This window comes from Centruroides sculpturatus, unplaced genomic scaffold (assembly GCF_000671375.1).
Source record: "Centruroides sculpturatus isolate CEXI.00-Female unplaced genomic scaffold, Cexi_2.0 scaffold476, whole genome shotgun sequence".
Lineage (NCBI taxonomy): Eukaryota > Metazoa > Arthropoda > Arachnida > Scorpiones > Buthidae > Centruroides > Centruroides sculpturatus.
In genome coordinates, this window is record NW_019384596.1 from 420,418 (window position 1) to 445,527 (window position 25,110).

The 25,110-nt window shown below is 26.3% G+C and overlaps 1 protein-coding gene across 3 annotated transcripts in view; it reads right to left on the reverse strand.

Annotated features, from left to right (window-relative positions):
- Positions 1 to 25,110, reverse strand: part of LOC111624882 (la-related protein 4-like) — a 171,708-nt gene that overhangs the window by 76,462 nt on the left and 70,136 nt on the right. For 2 of the 3 annotated variants that reach the window (XM_023367857.1, XM_023367856.1), the window contains one exon: positions 17,650 to 17,803. In XM_023367857.1, the coding sequence (XP_023223625.1) occupies positions 17,650 to 17,803 (154 nt within the window). Of the gene's footprint in view, positions 1 to 6,199; positions 6,494 to 17,649; positions 17,804 to 25,110 lie in introns of those variants that run through there. The other variant, XM_023367858.1, reaches the window with a different exon arrangement.

Sequence of the window (25,110 nt, forward strand, 5' to 3'; positions counted from 1 at the left end):
TGCATTTGTAGCATTCTCACCACTTAAAAAGTATAAAACATGTCTCATATTCATCTGTTACTTCCATTTTAATCAAAATAAACAACTGAAATGTTCCCAATTCTAAACAGTATTATATGAATGAGATCCAATTTAACAGATATTTAACCTTTACCACAATATTACACATTCCATCTTTTCTCCTGGTTTCAATGACCAGAGAAATCCCAATTCATTTCAAATAAGCCATTGCAACCTTTTTTGACAACACGATTTTCTCACTTCGGTGTTATCGCCCTGCTGTCTCATGATCAGAGCACGATATGAAATTTAATACTTTCAATTTTGAAACGATTAAAATTTAAGTTTATTATATAGCAATACCATTTCGTAATTATGACCCAAACATTTATTTAGTAATTTTATCAATGTTTTTTTTAATTATTAAAAATAAAATTATAGACTTCATTACTGGCAATACTAGTTGTTAAATGATAGTAAGTTTGCACTTCACACCAATGTATACTATTATTATAACACTTAAAGATATTGAAATTTGTAAAACTGTCGGAATATCATTCTGAAAGCTTAAACTATCATATTCTATGTACCACCAGATGATAGTAGTTTTACACTACTGAAAGTGCTAGCAGATAAGACCTTTCTCCAAAAGTCAGATAAATTTCCGTATCCGGAACTCCACTCCTGTAACACCATTGCATGTAAGTGTTATAGTAATAGTTGTTAAATCTAAATGAAAACATTCCCGAGTGCAAAAAAAATTTGTTAGTCATTTAACCCCACAACTGGCAGAGAAGGGAGTTTTGAAAACAAAGTAATAAGATAAATAGTTTGCAAGTTTTCCACCATAAAATACAACAGAGTCTATTACTTTTGTGGGAGAAAATAAACAAAGCTTTAATATCCTGAAGTTGAAAAAAAAAATAATACAATCCTGTGAAATTCAATAAATCTGATGTCAATAAGTAAATGTTGAAATAATTCATAGCCAGTTGATATTTGACAAGTTTAGTTTTTTTGCATTTACAGATCAAATTACAGAAAATATAAATAAAAATCTGTTTTTTAAATCTAAGTATTTTATATTGTTAGATAGTAGAGAAAATGTAGAAATTGAAGATATAATTGTAGTCAAATATATATATATATATATCAGTAAAAATATGAAAATTGCATTAATTTGCTTTATGTTTCCTGTGGATAAAATGTGCCAAGTTATGTCACAAAACTTGACGCACTTGGATGGGAGTAAATAGTAATAATTTCATAAAATAATTTGATTATTATACTCATAACACATAATATAGTTTACTTTTCCTATACAAATTAATTTTTCAAAGATTAACATAAATTTCAATCATTTCCATCAGAGTGCAGCAGTATATCAAATGTATATATATGTACCCCGGTTTCTAATTGACTCACAATATGCTTAATCTTGTACTCATACATGTCCCAGGATGTGCTGAGGATGTGAATTTTATGTTTTATAGTAAAAGTTGGTTTTACTTAAATTTACAAAACCCTTCTTTAAAATGAAGGAAAAAAAGTGTTAAATGTAAATACAATCAAGAAAGCAGTTTTCAATGAGCACTAGGAGGATGAATTTATTTCCACTGTTAAAGATAATAAGGCTCATCTGTCAATCTACCATAAACCACTTTAAAGGCAGTAACTGAAATTGTCACCATGAATTTAACTATAAAAAATTTGGATCCAATTTTCCTTTTACATCAGAATTACAAAAAAATAAAATACAGTTATGAAATCTAATTTAGTGGTTTATCATATTAGTTATATTGAAGAAATAAAGCAAAGTAATTTAGTTACTGGAGCTGGTTTAGTTAAAGCTTAGAATATTGCTAGAAGTAAACTTCTTTACAGTCTTGGAAAATTTGTAGAGAAGGATATTAATGATGTGATTGCAATCCTTGCACCAGAGAACTCAAAACTTAAGTAGACCCATCTCCCACTACACGCCTGAGAGATGTATTTCTGAAGTTAGTTTGTAATTGTATGTTCACTACAGCGTGATCTGAAAAACTGCATTAGTTTCAGCTTAGTACTGGATGAATCTACTGACATTCAAAATATCCTTCAGCTGTCTATATTTTGTTCACTGTGTTACAAATGATGAAAATGCAAAAGAATTCTTGGGTATGATAAACTTAAAACTATAATTGATATTTATATAAAAAAACATTGTTGAGTGGACTTTCTTTATGACAGACTATCACTGCATAAACTTGTCAGAATTATAACAGAGTACTAGCTAAGGTATGTCAAAATACTGAACTAGTTGGGCAAGTAACACAAGATCCCAACTATCCTGAATGTCTTCGATCACTATCATCCATCTTGAGCATTTAATAAACAAACATTTCAAGTCAAACAATACTGGACTTTTAAAATTAAGAATTTCATTTGGACAAATGTCAAAATACATCATCAATTTAGAAATTTCATTGATGAGCTGAAGCTTAAAGAAAATGCAAATAATCTTTCATTCTACTGCACTGTAAGATGGCTATCAACCACCATTTTTTGAATAAGGTCATTGTCCTTATAAAATATTGCTTTTGTGAAAGAAAGAAAAGAACTACCCACAACTAGATCATGAGTGGTACAAGATCTGATTTTTTTTAGATGTAATGCAACACTTCCAGGAAGGTACAAAGCTATTACAGAACTTCTCCAATCAGTTTTGAGTTTACAAAATAAAATAAAAGCTTTTTCAAAGAGATCTGGCTACAAAAAAGTTTCACTACTTTCCCAAACTTAAATCAAGATTGGGTGCATTTCCAAACATTAGAATTCAAGACAGTAATAGAATAGAAAATAATAGAATAAATTGTAATACTGGTAGAGAAATGCACCAATCATGGCTAAGATTCATAGAAAAAGGGGTGTGTCTAAAAGATAAAAAGAACAATCGAAAGAAATGGAAACGAGGTGTGAGTCAAATGGAACGAGAACAAATGTAAGATGTAATAATAGTAAACAAATGTAAAAAAACTGAGATAATGTTAATATAATTTGTTTAATACAGGTCTAAGATCATAGTAATTCTGTTTTTGTTGATAAAATTTGAATATCCAGTTGAGCTAAAAATAAAGGAAAACCGGAAAATTGTAAGAATTTTATTAAATAATTTTGTTGGGAAATTTTAAATGTAAATTTTAAATATTTGTTTTATTATTTATAGAATATACAAAAATACCTGCTGAGGAGAAACAAATATGTCCGAAACGCAAAATTATGTATGCGTCCAGGTATATGGAATAAAATAAAAATTGTTTTCTGTTAAACTTTGTAGCATTATCTTTAAAGCCAGTATACTAAGTCCTGATAATAGAAGATACAAATTTATAATCAAAAATTTATATTTCAAGACAATAAATTGAAACAATACAAAAGGAAACAAATTATCAAAAATTTGAGAACGTACGAGAACCTAAAACAGCCAAAACTATGCTTTGAATTATTTCTGAATCCATTTGCAATTGATGTCTTATAGAACATTTTACCTTAGATGTTACTTTAGTAGAAACAGAGCTAAATCTTCCAGCTCAGATTTGGCTTTAAAACTAATTTAACAGCTCTTCTCTGACTTTTGGAAAACAAATCACAGAAGTAAAGTATCTTGATCTTTAGAAATTTGACTTCTGTTTTCAGAACAACTTAGTTCTGAATCTCTCTTCTCAATTGCAAAATTTGCCAAGTCAAAGCTGTGCTATTCTTACTAACAGCCACCTTATTCAGCTTCTCAGTACTTTATATCTTACCAGCCACATTTTATACTAAACTAGAAAAATGAAAACTCAATCAAAGCCTTAATGGTTAAATGTTTCACATTGGTGAAGAAAAAACTTTGATAAACTGAAATTTTGCAACATTAAAATTTTATAAATACAAATTTAAAACACCAGCTTGTTCTCAAACATTAAAGATATTTTGGTAATGGTGAGTATGACTTATCAGATATTTTGTAAAACCTTTAAATACAATTTTAAAGAAATAATTTCTGTGACTCTTGACCATTCATCTCTGTATGAAAAATATTCTACAGGGTTGTCATAAAACACTTCACCACCTCTATATAGTAAAAAATTATGCCATTTCTTTAGTCTTATTATCCAAAAATTGTTGTTGCATTTAATTAAGTTCTGCAGCTTATAAAAATCACTTACCATCCAAAAATCCTTTACAATGTAAACAAAAAAGTTCAAACCTTCAATATCGAGCAAAAGATTCATAGAACAAACTAAAATTTGTTTCGTTATTTTGTAGAATTTATAAACAAACATAAAAAAAATTATTTTCTAACTTTAGATGCACCAATTTTTTCAGTGCTTCTCAAAGCAATAGTATGTAGATTGGTGACAGTCTGTGGCAAGTTCTAGAAAGGCCAAGACACCATTATACCAAACTATTATTGATATTACTTCCCTTATAATATTTTCTTATTTACAAAACCTTTCCTTGAAATCTTGCTATTATATTATTCATACAGATCATATGCTAATATAAATAATCCACTTCAAATGTGAATTTTTTTTTGTATAGAGAAAATACTAATTTGCCATATCAGATTTGAAAAGCATTGAACTGCATTCTACAAAACCAAACCTGTCATAAAATATGCCAAATTATTTTAACTAATTCTGTTATACTATATATAATTTTAGTTTATTTAAAAATTGGAATATAAAAATCTCAAAATGTTTAATACTTAAATAAACAGTGTTAGTTACTTCAACAATGTTATTTTGTATCAGTAAAGATCCCGTGAACATTATATATTGATTATAATTATTATGTCAAAAATTCAAAATAAGTATAACATAAAATAACAAATGAGACACATTAATCTTAAGCAAGTAATCCACAAATATAACCAAATCAAAATTGAAACTGCAAATCTTTATTTTAAAATAAAGACATAAAATAAATGGTGTTAACAGTTAATCTATTTTAAATAAATCTGTATAAAGGTAGAAGATAGATGAACACAAATTATAAATAAAAATACAGATGCTAGTTAAAGGATATAAAATAACAAAAACAGTTTGTTAAAGGATATATTTTATACTTTTTTGTCATAGGTTTGAGTAAATATTCATAATTAGATTAAAAGTTTACATCTAAAATGTCAATTAACCAATCAATCTCTGTGATGCAATTTAATGACTATCATGTTTTAATAAAAACTTCTAAGATGCTTAGTCTTTTTCTTCCAATTCTTCTATACAAATCATTAGAACTAACTAAATTTCTAATTTTATATAGTAGTAAATAGTATAATACTAGAAATACTAAATTATCTAGTTTATATGTAAACTACTACATGATTCAGTGCTATATACAGTTCACTGCTCTTTTGAAGCAGAAAACTTGATATGTTAAGGATGGAGAAATAAATTTGGTTGATACTACAATAATTCTTATATTTTAACATATATATATATATATTTTTTTTTTTGGATCAGACTAATTATTTATATCTGCAATATAACTCATTAAGTCTATTGTATGACTCCAGCAGTTAAAAATGTTCACGAAAACACAAGTAAAAATAAATTTCCTGAATAATATAAGCTATTCAATGTATATTTCGTTTGTTTTAAATTAGAACATTTCGGAATAGATTAAATATACGTTGAATTTTTTTACTAAGTAATATCCTACGTTTTACTATTCGAAAATAAAGTATAGGTAAATTTTGTTTGGCCGACGAAAAATTAAATGTACTTCAAACGAAAAGAATTTATTAACGTAATGGCAAATACTGCATTCTAAGTTATCTAATACAAGCATGATGATAAATCAAATTCAATCTACATAGGAGGGAGTGACTAACACAACACACGTGTATCTAAACAGCTAAGGAACAAAATCCTGAACTAAATAAACTTTATTTCCGATATTTTTACGCAATTTCAGTTTTCTTAATTACAATTACAGGATATTTACACACAAATTTCGTAAAATAAGAAGCAAACATATTATTTGCCATTTCCTTATTTTACCGTTCACTCGGTTATTTCTACGTGAAATCAAGGTCAAAGTAGAAACTAAAACTTTGTCACTTTAAAACGAAAACTATTAAATAAATTAAATGTAGATGTTATTAAACTCATATCAGCGATTACGAAAATAAATCATACCATAAAGTTACGGAAACAATATCTCTACTTACGCACACAGCACGCAGCTTCTCATTTTAAAGCTGAATAAGAAACTGTACGTCCTGTAACGAACAAGAGGGAATTGGAGTTCTTATTCTAAGTACTTTTACCTAGAACCCACTATTCCGCACTTCGTTCCTGCCACCAAAACGTGTGCAGAGAATTTAAGATGGCCGCAAGTGCGGCGTGCAACCGGTGACGAATGGTGGGAAGACCATTACATCAGCGCCACCTAAGGATATTGAAATTTTCACATACAACTAAATGTTTTTAGAATAATTTCGTTGTACAGAGATAAAACCGAATTATGTTCGTGGCCATTGTAAATTATAAAATTTACATTTTATCACAGTGATAAAAATAAACTATTAACTAATCTAAAATACAAACTTACCCCATTCAAAATAACAATGCCCGAACAATGTCAACATTTCTTGTAACGTGTTACAAAAAAAAATGCATCTAAATATGAAAATACATAAAATTGTCTTATAATTTGTAAAAATACTTCAATCGTTTTAATTTGTTTAAATATACTAACAACTTATTTCAAGTGTTAATAAATTTTGTTCCTATTTGTAATAAACAAATTTATAGATAAAATAATAAATTCGTTTATGAATACAAAATCAAAATATTTATTTACATAGTTTTTGTTTTAAATATGCTTTCTTTACGTCAACTATAGAACAGGCTAGCTTATTTAATTTCTAGTAAGACCAAAAATTTCTCCGAACAACTCAATAATAACCAAGTTTTTTTCGTAAAAACATCAAAATAATCTACATTTAACCGCTCTCCATTAGAATACAATAATTATTCTTAAACTGTAACGCCTAGATCTTTTCCTTTACTCTAATATTAATACTATATTCTTCCTATGAATTGTCGATCAACAATGAAATCGATATACCGATGGATGAAAGTATTGTTAGGCTCGTATATTGTTATGGGAGAATCCCTAATATTAATTATAAAACGTCGCATAAACGTAATTATCTAATCGAAATTAATTTTATATGTGTAACGCTAACATTATCAACTAACTGATGAAAGTTAACGTAAACACAATATCCTGTAATTAAAAATCATATTATGTTAACTTTCATCATCATCTTTTTTGATAGTTTCTATAATTGATGATGCCATTATCTCCTAAAATAATATATAAAGCATCCATATCTAAAAAAAATACCAGCATTCGGCTCTGAATTACATTTTATTCATTATTATTTCTGTGTCTTCATTTTGAACACACAAAAAATATACCTTTAGTCATAAACCATTTAACAAGATTTTGGCTCAATTGTCTAAAGTAACTTCATTAATAATTTAAGAAGTTTCAATAAACATTATTGACAATTAAGTTAATCATAATGTACTAAGCAGTGCAAAACCGAATGTAGAATGAAAATAGAGCCGCAAGGTTTGCTATATATATATATAACAAATTCATGTTTCTGATTAATAAAACACTGATATGAATCATAATTATGATCGTTTTATTGTATTGTATACTTGCAAAACACTTTCGTGATTTAAAAAATTAAGTCAAAATTTAATAATTATATTTTTGTACACTAAACATTAATACTGAACATATAAAAAAATTCTTGAAACCCATTCCTTGTAGGAATAGTATGATGATAAAATAAAATATGAATGATGTTTAATTCATGTGTTTTATTTTTATTTTTTTTTTGTTTGTTTGTACCATTGAAAGCAAGGATCAAACACAAAGTTTGAATTTTTCCATGAAGCTGCAACTTCACAACAAACAGGTTCATTTTGCTTGTTTTGGGTAGTACATAAAAATAACAGAAAACAAAAGACTGTTTCATGCTCATAAAAATAAGAATCAGAGTGAATGTTACACACTATCACCATCCAACCAAAGGCGTATCTATTAATATTGTAATCTATATGATTTTTTGCTTATTCAATAAAACAACTTGCATCATTTGCAATACAATTATAAGCAATTTCAAGCCATGCAATAATAACCATCTTGGTATTTTGAGACAAGTTTTTAACTGTGCTTTTCAATGTATAAACTTTTAAGACTTGATTAACAGAACTTGAAATTATGCTTGGAAAAATCAATTCTGACTTGAGTATTTAGTTATATATGTCTTCTACAATGTACAGTATAGGTGACCTTTATTCAATAATTCTTTACAATAATTACTCAAATCTTTTTTTTTAACTCATCAATTTCATTTATCATGTATGCTGATTTGTAGTTTTCAGCATTTTTATTGAAGAAACCATTATCATAAAGTTATTTTTCTTTTACAAATGTAAATTCACAATTCTTACTGTTAACTTCAATTAATGAGGCTGCCTTTACTATACAACTGTCAATATAAATTCATCATTACAATATCACCCAGTATTATTTTGCAGATAAAACATATCATTGATACATACTGTGAGCAATTAGCAGCAGGTAAGAGCTATGTATTCACAGTCCAATTTTAAAATGTAATTATATATGACATCTAGCTTGCTGATATTATTGCCACTATATATATACATAATCAAATTTATAATGAATCATAATAATTTTTGTATGAAATACAAAATGTCATGTTTTGTTGAAAGTAAAATCACTTTTACAACAGAAATTATCGACTGATTGATTGATTAACACGAGGAACCAGCATATTACAGATTGTATGATCAATCAACCACAATTACGTCCATTAGGCATGGACAAGACCTACAATGGAATCAACCAACATTTGGTGAGAATCTATTATTAAATCTCAAATTTGTTTCTTTAATAATCATACAAATTATTTTATATTTTAATGACAAAATCAATATTATTTCTTACTTTCATGAAAAGCATTTGCTGAAAAGCTTTATAAAAAAAAATTAATTTTTATTTTTTAATTGCAGTAATCCCTCAATTTAACAGACTTTGAATCTAACAGATAAATTTTTCCTATAGGACAAATTTTTTAAAAATCCATTTTGTTTGCAAATAAAGCATACTAAAAGGTTAGAACAATGAGTCAATGAGTATAAATTACACAATGTATATTACATTATTATTTATTATTATTATTATGTATAAGTATAAATAAAATATTTTAATAATCTTGCACATTTTAAGTTCATCGTTAATATATGTTTTATAAACATTCAATTTAATAGACTTTTGGCAAAGCAGACATCCATTTCCCCAGTTAGTATGTTAAATTGAGGGTTTACTTGTAATTAAATTTCTTAAAAAGCCTTTTTACAGTTTGCAGAAATAAGCTTACATACTTTTTCAGGAATTTCAACTATTCTGATTTTTAATAAAAACATTTTAAATCCAGTTCTTAAACTTTAAGTCTCAAGAAATACTGATATATATTTAATATCTACTTAAGAATTTGTATTTCATTTTGTACTAAATAAATACTAAATGTCTACTGCTGTTTATATTTTTTATGACATGCCACAACACGCTTTATGAGCTATAATGTGCATTCCATTTTCATTTATTTTGAATGAACCAGATATGCTGTAGATATCCAGTCAGTATAGTTGAAGAATATGGATTGATAATATTAAAAATTTTCTTGCTAATTTTGGTTATCATCATTTGTAATAAAAATTCAATTAAACACAATATAATAATAATTTCATAAACATCTAAATGACAAATTAGTAAATTTTCTTTATTCAATATAATTAGATCAATGTACAATAGCTCATATGTCAAATGATTTCCAAAGCAATTTAAAATATTATAATTAAGTCTAAATTTTTACAGCTTCTCTATTCTTAATTCCAATGGTTTTATTCATTTTTTTGAGAACATAATAATTCAACAACAGTAATTGAAATAATTTGTCACTACTTATATGTAATGCTGCCATTTGCTAAAAATATATGAAGACACTAAATACACCTTACACACTTTTTCAGCAACCAAATTTAATCAAAATCAACATTTTCAGCCCCCTTGATAAATCTTTGTAAGGTTAGAAAACAAAATTTAAATAGAGATTCTATTTTTAGAATAAAATATTCTTTGACATAAATTACATCTTTTGAATCCTAACAGATTTTTGATTTTCCAATATTAAAAAAATATATATAAAATAAAATAAAAGTACTGTATAAAAAAATAAAAATAGAATACAATTAAGGATAAAAATAAAATAAAACTAAAAATAAATGAAATAACCGTACTGGCTACAAAGATGCCATTGTTTTCATTTTATTTTTACTTTTATTTTAATTTTCTCAAAATTTTACTATGCAAATATTCACAATCATGATTTGGATCATTTTCATATAGCAAAAGTTAATGCAAGTACAATAATTCCTCCATTTATACAAATTCACCTTAATGCAGCTGAAAAATTTTAAAATTTTAAATAATAAACTTTATGGAAATAAGTGGTAGTTATATCAAAATGTTTTTTCAGTTATCAATAACCTCTTATACAGATGTATATTTTTTAAAAAAATATTTAAAAAACATTATACAGATGTATATTTAAAAAAAAGAGTAAAATACTGTATTTGAGGATATGGAACAAATTCCTATTTTAAACAGCTTCCATGGCCCCATTTACACAGTTCATTTACACACTGTTTTCCTAGAACCAATTACTCAAATAAATAAATTTATTAATGTAATATAAAAATAATCAACATCAATAGTCATTTCTTTTTATTAAAATATTAATTTAATTTCTATTGTTATAATTTTTAAATTCCTCAAAAATTTAGCTATACAATTTCTACAAAACTGCTGGTATAAATTAATATAAATAATCTCAACTATACATAAATACCAATAAAGCATAAAAGAAATATTTCACATATTTATTTTATTTTTGCTGCATATATTTCACAGAAAGAACATCCCAAAGAGCATTTACAATCAGAAGACAGTTCCTTTTCAGTCATTACATATAATAAGGTACTAGCTAACATCTACATGAAAATATCCTGCTACACAAGTAATAGGATTGCTTACAGATCTCCTATGGTTTTTCCAAGTATCAGAAATGATAAGGGCCCATTTGAAAGAAACAGCAAAATGGGGTCTATACTATCCTTCTATACGATCACAGGTAAACTGTCTGTGCAAATATATTGGAGCCATTGCCTGATGCATAAAAATGAAGGATCAAGGAACATCAATATACTATTCAGAAGGGTCTCTTCACAACTGCAATAGCTACATTTGCCAATGACAATGACGTTGATGTTAAATTTGATAATGCTAGTTTATTATACCATTGTGAGCACCAGGGCAACCTGAAACATCCAAAACGATTAGAAATATTCAAGGCCATTAGAAGAAGTATGGTGGTCAATTATAAAGAAATGAACTCTCTTGCAACCACATAGAGGTCATTCTATGACCTCCCATAAGTCTTGAATTAGGTTCAGTATTTTATATTTTGTAAAATTCCATTTTTTAAATGGTTACTTAACGTATTTTCTCATTTTAAGCATAATGTTAAATGCTACATTAGATATGCATGTATTTTGCAATGTATACTATCCAACTTTTAAATTTCTTTTTTATTTTATAAAAAATGCATTTGTTTATATCTTCATAAATATCAACAACTCATAGCCCGAGTAGTAAATACATAGCCCGAGTATTTACTACTCGGGCTATGAGTTGTTGATATTTATGAAGATATAAACAAATGCATTTTTTATAAAATAAAAAAGAAATTTAAAAGTTGGATAGTATACATTGCAAAATACATGCATATCTAATGTAGCATTTAACATTATGCTTAAAATGAGAAAATACGTTAAGTAACCATTTAAAAAATGGAATTTTACAAAATATAAAATACTGAACCTAATTCAAGACTTATGGGAGGTCATAGAATGACCTCTATGTGGTTGCAAGAGAGTTCATTTCTTTATAATTGACCACCATACTTCTTCTAATGGCCTTGAATATTTCTAATCGTTTTGGATGTTTCAGGTTGCCCTGGTGCTCACAATGGTATAATAAACTAGCATTATCAAATTTAACATCAACGTCATTGTCATTGGCAAATGTAGCTATTGCAGTTGTGAAGAGACCCTTCTGAATAGTATATTGATGTTCCTTGATCCTTCATTTTTATGCATCAGGCAATGGCTCCAATATATTTGCACAGACAGTTTACCTGTGATCGTATAGAAGGATAGTATAGACCCCATTTTGCTGTTTCTTTCAAATGGGCCCTTATCATTTCTGATACTTGGAAAAACCATAGGAGATCTGTAAGCAATCCTATTACTTGTGTAGCAGGATATTTTCATGTAGATGTTAGCTAGTACCTTATTATATGTAATGACTGAAAAGGAACTGTCTTCTGATTGTAAATGCTCTTTGGGATGTTCTTTCTGTGAAATATATGCAGCAAAAATAAAATAAATATGTGAAATATTTCTTTTATGCTTTATTGGTATTTATGTATAGTTGAGATTATTTATATTAATTTATACCAGCAGTTTTGTAGAAATTGTATAGCTAAATTTTTGAGGAATTTAAAAATTATAACAATAGAAATTAAATTAATATTTTAATAAAAAGAAATGACTATTGATGTTGATTATTTTTATATTACATTAATAAATTTATTTATTTGAGTAATTGGTTCTAGGAAAACAGTGTGTAAATGAACTGTGTAAATGGGGCCATGGAAGCTGTTTAAAATAGGAATTTTGTTCCATATCCTCAAATACAGTATTTTATTCTTTTTTTTAAATATACATCTGTATAATGTTTTTTAAATATTTTTTTAAAAAATATACATCTGTATAAGAGGTTATTGATAACTGAAAAAACATTTTGATATAACTACCACTTATTTCCATAAAGTTTATTATTTAAAATTTTAAAATTTTTCAGCTGCATTAAGGTGAATTTGTATAAATGGAGGAATTATTGTACTTGCATTAACTTTTGCTATATGAAAATGATCCAAATCATGATTGTGAATATTTGCATAGTAAAATTTTGAGAAAATTAAAATAAAAGTAAAAATAAAATGAAAACAATGGCATCTTTGTAGCCAGTACGGTTATTTCATTTATTTTTAGTTTTATTTTATTTTTATCCTTAATTGTATTCTATTTTTATTTTTTTATACAGTACTTTTATTTTATTTTATATATATTTTTTTAATATTGGAAAATCAAAAATCTGTTAGGATTCAAAAGATGTAATTTATGTCAAAGAATATTTTATTCTAAAAATAGAATCTCTATTTAAATTTTGTTTTCTAACCTTACAAAGATTTATCAAGGGGGCTGAAAATGTTGATTTTGATTAAATTTGGTTGCTGAAAAAGTGTGTAAGGTGTATTTAGTGTCTTCATATATTTTTAGCAAATGGCAGCATTACATATAAGTAGTGACAAATTATTTCAATTACTGTTGTTGAATTATTATGTTCTCAAAAAAATGAATAAAACCATTGGAATTAAGAATAGAGAAGCTGTAAAAATTTAGACTTAATTATAATATTTTAAATTGCTTTGGAAATCATTTGACATATGAGCTATTGTACATTGATCTAATTATATTGAATAAAGAAAATTTACTAATTTGTCATTTAGATGTTTATGAAATTATTATTATATTGTGTTTAATTGAATTTTTATTACAAATGATGATAACCAAAATTAGCAAGAAAATTTTTAATGTTATCAATCCATATTCTTCAACTATACTGACTGGATATCTACAGCATATCTGGTTCATTCAAAATAAATGAAAATGGAATGCACATTATAGCTCATAAAGCGTGTTGTGGCATGTCATAAAAAATATAAACAGCAGTAGACATTTAGTATTTATTTAGTACAAAATGAAATACAAATTCTTAAGTAGATATTAAANATATAAATTTAAATATTTATCATTTTCTATCTTAAAAATCTAAAGTTATGAAAAAAAGTTACAAAAACTGCAAAGTAATAAACTGGAGATTATGAATTTCTTTGAAAATAGAATATCAACAGACAAATCAGGATAATTGATGCACAAAAATTCATGTTATAACAATAACGTGAATTTTTTTTAAAAAGTTGCTAATTCACTTGGCTTAAGACAAAAAATTTAGCAACCAATTTTTCAAAAAAAAACCACAGGACACTCAAATTAAAAATATGTCTACAATTAATCGTGTCTATTACTTTCCTGGCTGTTATATAACAGAGGAAAAGTATGGTGATCAGTAAAAAAATTTTTTTTACAAATCACCATACATTTTTACCCCCCATTTTTAATTTTTGGGCTTTACCTTAAAATGTTGAGAGATGCAAAAAAATTTGGGGATTTTTTTCTGTATGGCTGTCAGTATGTGTGGGGGTAAAGAATTTATTCACTCTCTTTGAATCTTAATAACTCCTGAACTTTTTGTCGAAAATTTCTGAAATTTTGCTGGGAGGTTTGTTTATTAGGGGGATTGATGATATTAAATTTTGGCAATTAAAGGTCAAGTGGATGGGGAGATATAGGGGTCATATATATAAGTCCAGTAGTGTTGGACTTAATGATAATTTTACTTGTTATTAGCATTTACAATTTTTTTACAAAACCCAACCTTACCCTCAAAATTAAGCTTTAAAATTTATAATAATTAAAAATATAAAAGATTTTTATATAAAATACCATAACAGACATAGCACCAAATGTTTCCAGGAAAGTTAAGCAACTCATTGCTGGAATTTTTATGGTGTAATTATAATATATAGTTTTGATGAATTTTTCTAAAAAATTTAGAAACAAGTATCCAGAACAAGATGTTATCCAATGAAAACTGAATAAACTTTTTAAATGAAAGTAGTGCAATAATCTTTTCCAAGATTATAACACATAGGATACCAACTGTACTGTTGTTCTGTAATTAATTTTCATTACCACTGATGTTTTATTTATAACTTTTTAAATTAACTTTTATTATTGCTCCATTTATTTTTCACATATATTTTACTTAAAGAATTCTTTTATAACCATCTACCATTCTCATTATATATAGTTTTTAATGAAAAACTATTACGCTACATTGTTTTTATCTATAATGTATAGAATAGAACACAGATACATTATAATAAGCTTTGTGCTAAGATTTTAATATTTAATTGACTGCTGACCCTTCCCTAGTTTCTATAACCAGATTACTTGAACACGAATTATATAGATAATTTTAACTAGAAAAACTTGCTTTAAAAATGGCAGATTCCCACTTTGTTAAAAAATTTTAAATAAACACAAATATAATTGAGATTGTAATATTATCTATAATAAAAAAACATTATTGCAAGAAAGATTAGCTCTGAATTTAATTTGAAATTCTTAGCCTGTCAATTCTGGAATTTAAAAAAAAAGCATCTAAATATTTCTTTTAGTGAATTTTTCTAATTAAAATTGTTAAGATATTTTAAGACTTCACTTTTAATGTTATAAACATACATGTTCTAGACCAATGGTTCCCAAACTTATTATGCCCACAGACCCCTTCTCATAGCAAAAACCTGACCATGAACCCCCAAGTGAAATAACTACACAACTACATAATAGCAAAATTACAAATTTAATTTTGATGTCTTGAATGGTAAATACTGACATAAAAATAAAATATAAATAAAACTTTTTAATATTTCATGTAATTTTTTTTGAAATTACTAACTAAAACTTGCCTGTTTTTCAANGGTTCGCAAACTTATTATGCCCTTCTCATAACAAAAATTTGACAATGAAAACCCAAGTGAAATAACTCTACACAACTACATAATAGCAAAATTACAAATGTTTTTTTAATTTTATCTATTGAATTTTCATAGAAAAACACATTTTTGATCAAAATAAATGAATTACTTGTATATTTTTAGTCATTAAATAGCTTTTATAGTTACGAAAAATAACCAATAATTATCACTGTTTTGGAAAGAAAACTTAAATAAATGTATAAAATTCTATGAACAAAATAAATTCTAAAATGTCATAATGTATGCAATTTATGAAGCTCTCAGCTTATTTTAACTTTATATTAAACCTTTCACTTCCACTCCCTGACATTGTCCGTGCACCCCAAATTAATTTTAATTTGCCATGAACCCCATCAGCAATTCCATGGAAACCACTTTAAAAAACATTGTTCTAAACTTTAAGTTTACTTTTTATTTGTTTACAGTATAGTTTAGATCTTCCAAACATCAAAATTTAATTGCAAAAGACAATTCATTAAAAGGTTGATATCTATATCCAAAATTAATACTGACATTAACAGTAACTAATACTTGATAAAAAATAATTGAAAGAATAACAATAGTATTTACATTTCAAGATTATTTAAATCAGCCATTTTCAACATGAACCAAGAATTCTCCTGAAGGTCAAGGATGAAATAAATAAAAACAAGTGATAGACAATTGAAAAAGTAATGTACACGCTATAATTTTTTTGATAGTGATAAAATTTAATGATGATCTTACACAGCCTAAAAATTTACATTACTTAAGTTTTTATAAGTTATAATATTATAAGTTTTTTTTAATAAAATCTCCTAACAGATGGCACCGAACAATTTTAACTGTATTTCCAGGAAAGTTATGCACTCATTGCTGGATTTTTTTTATGATCTTTGAAAACCAATTCACTACTTAAAAATAAGGGCCTCATTCCCATAAAAGTCCCAAAAAGGAGGCATGTAGCAAGTTAGCTATTACAAAGATATGAGCAGGTAGAGCCTTCTCTACTTTACTACCATTCAGTTTGGCTAGTGATTGAAGTATATGGTGATTTTATATGCATCAAAGCAGTAAAGTGCATTTGGAAAGAGTTTTTATTTAATCTTTACTTTACAATATTTTTAAATATTTATTTTATCCTTGGAGTTTTAAATCTTTACAAGAAAATTTTATATTTATTTATAAAGCTCCTTGTTAATCAATAAAGATTGTGCTTTGTTGTTTGATCAGTTTATTATTTACTGTTTATACTCCAATATTCACCTTATCCCATTTCTTTTGAATTTCTTGTTTTTAACTTTAAAATTATATTTTAATCTCTTTTTGTTTGTTTTATTTATTTACTCAATGTTTAATTTTCTTTATTTTTTCTAAATTCCTTTTGTGTAAATAAAAATGTAAGGTTTCATTGTTAGTTTCTATTTCAACAACTTCATCTGTAAACTAGTAATATATCTGACGTACTAAATGCAGATGTATCTGAAAATACATCTACATTTGAAAGGACTGATATAAGAAAATATTTTTTAGGAAACATACATTGTTTCAATATGTTTACCAAAATCATATGGTAAAAAAAAATGAAGGAGTCATTATTAAAGTTGAGAAAAGCTCAAAAGAAACCATAACTGAAAAAAAACTTGAGAATAGCTGATTTAAACTATATTATGCATTCTTTTATACTTAAAACTCAAAATATTTTTTCATGTTATTTAATATAAACAGAAAAAATAACTTACCATCTTGTGTACAGACATCATCTGGTAATTGTTCATCAGTTAACGAGCAAGTATGATCTTCAGCATTTATATCTGAGAGTAATTCTTCAGAAATAACTTCATCCTTACTATAGAAAACATCAGCATTTGGATTTAAAGCCTGGTTTGGTTTTACCTGTAAATACATTTATAAGCATTGTAAATATTAGAAATATAGTACTGTTATTCTAAATACATACTACTTTTAACTAAAAAATGAAAATATTAAAGATTTTGTAATTCTTTTTTGGAAGAATTAATATTTATTCAAAAGAGTTACAAAATTCATCATTTTTCTAAGTATTTCTGTTAACATTTCTCCATTTTTCTTATTGAAAAATCAAAAATTTTTAAAATACTGAATAAAAGATCATCAATTTTGGATTTTTTAACTTAATCAGACTAAATTTGCAAAAATTAACATTTATATGAAGAATATAAATTCAAAATGTAACACAATGAAAATCTTAAATCCTAGGGTAAAATTACATTTCATCCAAGTAAAAATTTATAATACTATATATCTTATAATTATCTTTTAAACTAATTATTCCTAGTTTTTTCTGTATGTGTTTCTGATGAAAAAATGTTTTTTAACAAAGTATTTCATATAATGCCTTTACTTTTTACCATCAGAACTTTAATTTTATCTATTAAAATAATAACACTCAATTTTTTCACTTTTTGATAGTCTTTGCTAGCATAAACACTTGCAAATCAAATACATTAAGTAAAATTAAACAATCCAAAGAGGGTTTTTATTACATATTATGCACAAAAACACACAAAGTTAGATAGCACAATTCAGATGAATAAGGTAATTCACCATCTATTGTTTAAAATGCAGAATTTCAATCTTTAAGATATCTTTGTAATATCAATTCCTTTTAAATATTCTCAGTTTGAATAACTTCAACTTTATTTCAATGATTGTTTATCACTGAATTAAACATTTCATAATTTTTAATCATAATTACAAGAAAATACATCTAGGAATATATTCTTTAATAATTTATAAAAATTATTTGTATAATAGTGAAAACCAAATTTGTATGTCTCATTTACAGAGACATACAAATGCCAATTATGATATTTCTTTCATATCAATAATTACAATTTCTTAGTTTCTGAAAAACACTACGACTGATTCCTGAAACATTAAAGAAAAATTTATAAATTAAAAATTAACTTTATACTATATAAAGTTATAATTTAATAAAAATACAAAATCACTGAAATGCTGCAATGAACATAAAGAGCTATTTATTTGGGAAGTCTATATTTCTGCCACTGAACCGTGCAACTCCCCAACTCTCAAATTACCAGAAATTTGGGTAACAGCTTTTAATTAAACAACTCAATCCACGATGTTGAAGTCTTTGCTACTCAGATGTCTTTTTGACATAGCTTATACTTCATGCATGTTCTGGGCTCTTTTACGGCCTTATTTTTCCTAAGACATGCTTATTTAAAATTATTTTCCTTCCACACGCTATGATACACAAAAGGATTTTTAAATAACATTCGAAAACGAAAAATCAGTTAAACTGTCAAAAATTTAATAAGTTACAAAGTTAATGTAAGTTCCAATAAAATATAAATTATGATTTCTGAGCTTCTGGAAAATTGATCATCGAGTGTCAAGGAACTTTATAGAACCTGTGCTGTAAAGTTCAACACTTGATACAGGCCCCTAAAAGGGGTTGAAAACGTTCCATTTTGTATTTAATTCAAATACATATTATTTGCTGGAAATTTTGTATGTATAGTATGTTGTTTTTAATTGATATTTTTATTTTATTTTTAATGTCATTTTATTTTCACATTGTATCAATATTTGTTTTTTATTTGCTTGTGAGTTATAAATGCATTCAAATGTTCATATTTTCATTTCAATTTTGGTGTTCTATATCTACTCTATTTTTCAAATGATAAGAATCATTCAATACAATAAACAAAAACAAAAAAAAACCAAAAAACAAAAAAAAACAGAAGTTTATTTTCTTTCCTTCACAAAATAAAATAAAATAAAAAAAGTTAAAAGCAATTATTTAGAATAATGACTCTATATATTTTCTCTCTTCTAGGAAACTTCTAGAATAATGATTCAAAAAAATTAAACTTTATTGTTAAAACTTCTATGATTTAGCATGTAAACATGTAAAATATTAAGAAACATTCACTCAAAAAACAGATATTAACTCAAATAAAGCTAAAATTATTCAAATTAAAATTAATCTAAGAGATATCAGCATTACAGGGAAATTAAGCATCTTTTACAAAATGTCTCAATGGTAATTTTTACATACAGTAGACTTCCACTTCCAACCCTCCCATATCTGTCCTTTCCTTTATCCATACTGATCAAAAAACAATCAAAAATTTCAAAAATATTTCCTGTTCTGAATATTACCTTTCCTTATTGCAGTGTCTAATTTAAATTTTTTGTTTATGTTAAGGCTGCCTTGAAGTTCATAGAAGAGCACAATGCATTAAACAGCATTTACATAATAATGAGGCATTGGCATGATTTAGCAGCTTGTTAGTGAATCAAGAACAAACAATTTTAACAAAATACTTTCAAAATTAATTGTAATTGTCAAAAATAAGCATCGAAGTCAAAATGAACATGTACAGTACTTGTACATACAGCAGGCACATACGTTACAATCTTATTTAAAAATTATCACACTCCCTTATTCAGATTTTTCTAATATCCAAATCATTCCCACTTACATTAGTTCAGATATGGGAAAGTTTACTGTATTTTTTAAATTTTCTTTTATAATTTTTGGCTCTTTGTCCTGTAGGTGCTAAGAGGACCTATTTTCCATACTCATCATGGATTCAGCCAGACTCACAAGGGAAGTGATATATGGGGAAAGATGAAACTTGACATATCTGAGACTTTCACTCTTAAAATTCCTGGGATCCTAACTCAAATTTAAATTAAATTCTCCCTAGAGTGATAGACTGTCACCTTAGTCATCTTGGCCATCTGCACGTTACATTTCCCACATCCAATCTGTGTACAGATTTACACACAAATTTACAGCTAAGCATAGTGCTGCAAATATCAGAAAATAAAATTATACTGTATTATTACCAACAACGTTTTTATTACTGGGTTGATGATTTATTATTTTAAGTTTGCAGCTAAAATTATTATAAATAAAAACAATTATGAAGTTTGATTTTTAAGCAGTGCATCATATTGCACTCATTTTCATTATAAAATATGATAATAATCTAGTAACATAATCAGAGAAGCATTTCAGCAGGAACCCATACTTTGAAACTTTTTTCTCTAAAAAATATTAGTCATTTTAACTTACTTCTGTATTTGATTTCATTTATATTTTACAGCCTTAAATATTTATTCTTAAATTCAAAATGTAAAACATACATTTTTTTCTGTGTTATTAGTTACAAAAATGTTTATTTAATAAAACTATTTTGTTAAAATTGATATTCATTCATTCAAAAGGTGTTCTTTTTAATCAGAAATTCATATTCAAAAAAGTGCAGACCACAGAAGTGTGGAAACATTCAGCTGTTTTGTTTTATGCCATATGCTAGTAAGCTGTTAGACATGACACAAAATGTTAGTATCATTAGATAAATGCTGAAATATGCACTTATTAACATCTACAAAAATCAGATTAGCATTTCAAAAAGTAACCAAAAAAACTAAACAGATTCTGAAACAAATGTTTATTACATTTGTTTCAGTATATGATAAATTGCTAGTATAAGTATCCTTCATATAATATGGACTTCTATAACACTATTAACAATAAAAAATAGTAATTATTAGATGAATGCAGTTTAGAAGTTTGTTAATTTTGTTAGGAAAATTTAAAGAATGTAAGTAATGAAATATATATTGATAATTTTTGCAGGTGTTCATATAATATGTAAAAATACAGTACACAGAATTAAATAAATAAAAAATCATGGGAAGAACTACTAAAATATAATTTTTCCACTTAAATATAATTATTATTATTAATAATAAAAACATTTCATTTTTCTTTTTTAATATTGTATTAATGAAATTAAGTATTAACAGATTTAATATAACATCAATAGGCTTTAGATTAAAGTATATTTAGCTTTTAAGCATAAAAACATTTAAGTGATTATCTTTTGGTAATAACTGTCCCTTAATAAAGCATTACTAGGACATCGTGGAACTCTGTTGTATCACAATACAATTGAGGCAGAGCTGGAAAGAAAGAAGCAATCATTGTACCTGATGGTCACAGACAGTCTTACAAAAATCACACAATTCATGTGATATCATTTTGTCACATGCACTCATGCTAGGATATTGTATCTCGAAAATAAAGTCTTAAACCCCCCTTTCTATAACTTTTTGAATTCCTCATCACAGTAAATAGAAAACGGCAAAGTTTTCTCAAAATCAATCAATCAAATTTTGAAACAGAATGCAATGTTGTAAACTATATAGAACAGGTTTCACTAATGTTCTGCCTCAAAAATGCTTTTATAGAAATTATTTTACAAGTTTAATTCATCACTTAATTTAAATAGAATAAATTCTAATTCTAAGATTTAAAATATTCTAGTTAAATTAAATGATTTTATAAAACAGTTATTATATTAGAGAGATTGCAACCGATGTTTTCATCACAAAAACATATATGTTGGACTTACACGTTTTTGCGATAAAAATGTCGGCTGCAACCTCTCTAACATTAAAACTGAAGTTAATAAAAAAAAAAGAGTTAAAATATAAATTAAATAAAAAAGAAAGTGTTAAAATATAATAAATGTATTTAATTTTACATAAAAGAATTCATATCAATAGTTTTTGAGTGAATTAAGACAGATAAACTAATTTATGGATTATTACTAATATCTTGTTTTCAGAAATTTTTTTGTATGTTCAATGCATTCTTTTCCATTAAAATTTCTTTATATCATAATTAAAATAAAAATCACCATAGCTGTTCCTTCTTTATTAATATGCCAGTTAAATGAAGTTAACGAAAGATTCAAATTCTTAGTATCTAAATAAATACATCAAATTTCTAGAGAATGTTTTCAAAGGGTTCCAGGAACAGGCAAATAATATAAAAATATCAAAGAGATACAAATTTTTGTAATTTACATATGATCAGTTTCATGTGTTCTTATTACAGAAATTAGAACAATGAAACAATCAAGTGAAGAGAAAAGACAGTTGGGAATCAGAACTCTCTCACATGCACATGTGTAATAGTTTTGATCTTCATTTAAAAAAAAGTTAAGTAGCAAACTTTAGTAAAAATTGTCATGGAAAAATCAGAACAGAGAATCTGCATTAAATTTTGTAATAAATTAGGATAAAATCTAACAAAAAAGTATATCATGATAAAACAAGCATTCAAGAAGGAATCAAGATATGTTTACTAAAAACAACTCTAAAAATTTAAAAATATTACAAAACTAAAGACTAAATACAAATAAAAATTTGAGGTCTTCCTTCGCTCATCCTTCACAACCACAGGAGCATAATTAACATGAGGAGAATTGACCTTTTCTTTTAGGTTCTTCTCTGCTCACAAATATGTAATTTGATTAAAAAATTGATTGTAATTGATTGATTTTTAAAAATTTTTTACAAGAAATATTTTTACAAAAAACCAATGGAAGAGGCACTTTTAATTTATATTCCTGTGTTCCTATAGCTGTGAAGGACGTATGAAGACATCAAATTTATATTTGTATTTAGTCTTCAATTTTGTAATATTTTTTAAATATACTTCATCCTGGCTTTAGCTTTTTCAAAAAAACTCTAAAATTGGATCAATGATTCAATTTTCTATTTTAATTATAACCAATGATCAATATAGTGGATAAATTTAAATCACAAAAAAACAATAAAAATCTTGAGAAAACTGATCAATCACACAGGTCTGCAAGTAAAAAACTGCATAGAATTTTTATACATTTTCTTACAGATTTCAACTTGGTAAAAATGAAAAAAATACCAAAAAAATTCCATCTCGTCAATTTTTTTTGTTACACTCAAGTTTTTGTTTGTATTTAGCATAAAAATTCCTAGTTAACTTAAAATTTAGTTTTTTTTTTTTAATTGTCTTAAAACAAAGACTTCTCTTATTAATTCCATCAATTATAGCTGGACTTAGTAATAAATAAATAAAATTGTTAATGGTTGAAGAGAGTAGTGGTAGGTGAGGTGGGTTAAGTAGTTTTAGTGTTAGGAGGAAAATCGCATGATCATATAGAAACAGGTTAAAAGTTGATAGCGAGTAATATTATTGGTGAGGTTGAGCATGTTTTGACATGTTATCTGGAATATTAGGAATAAATATAAACAACCTGCTGTTGGATTAGATCATGTTTCAACAAGCTAAATAAGTTCAGGTATCTCTCTGGCCATCTAATGCCACACTCAGTTTATATCCAGCATTCGAATGCTACTGTGCTTGTATTTTTATTTCTGGAATATGCCGACGGCTTCTGTTATGTTTGTGGTAAATACACAGTGAAAAGTCAACAAAAAAACATAAGTGAGTTTGTGAAGAAAGTTTAATTTGTGTATTTCAAATTGAAACTTGGAAATCAAGACAAAGCAGATTTTTGGAAACAATGGGAGAAAAGGAAAAAGAAGCATGGGATTCTTTCAAGAATATAGTGCGTAAGTTTTTGGGGAATACTAAGGACTATGACTACAAAACCATTGTACAACGCATGCTGGCAGCAGCGTATGAAGCTCGAGGATGCAAGATGAGCTTAAAAGTTCATTTCTTACACTCCCATATTGAGAATTTTCCTGAAAACTTGGGAGCCTACAATGAAGAACGGGGTGAAAGATTTCAACAGGATGTCCATGATATCGAGAGATGTTACCAAAGAAAATGGGATGTCAATATGTTAGCTGACTACTGTTCGGATGCTCAATCGAGAAACCAGAGAAAGAAACTGGAAGCGAGTTTGGAGAAGCATAAAAAAAAAAAAAAAAAAAAAAGGTTTCATAAGAAAAAAGACTAGACCTAAAATTGTGTATAAATATCAGAAACAATTTGTTGATTGGTTGTAAGAAAATATAATATATTTAGTTCATTGTAATAAATAAGTGTTTTTATCAAAAATTTGTTTTTATTTTGCAAAAAACCTTTGCGTGATGGAATGTAACAGAAGTTATTTTTAGAATCTACGATCTTTAAAACATATAATTCAGTAAAAATATTCCATGCAGCTGGAAAAAAATTTTTTTTGTGGACCTGTGTTATTAATGTAATATGTTCATTGTTGATCCAAATTGGATTGAGAATGTTACAAAAAAAAAACTTTGATAATTAGCTTTGATAGTAAAAACATGAGAATCAAATAATTGGATAAAAACAAATGAGCCTAGACTGAAAGAGCAAAGGACTGAAAAGTCCAACATCAAGACTTTGCTAAATGTCA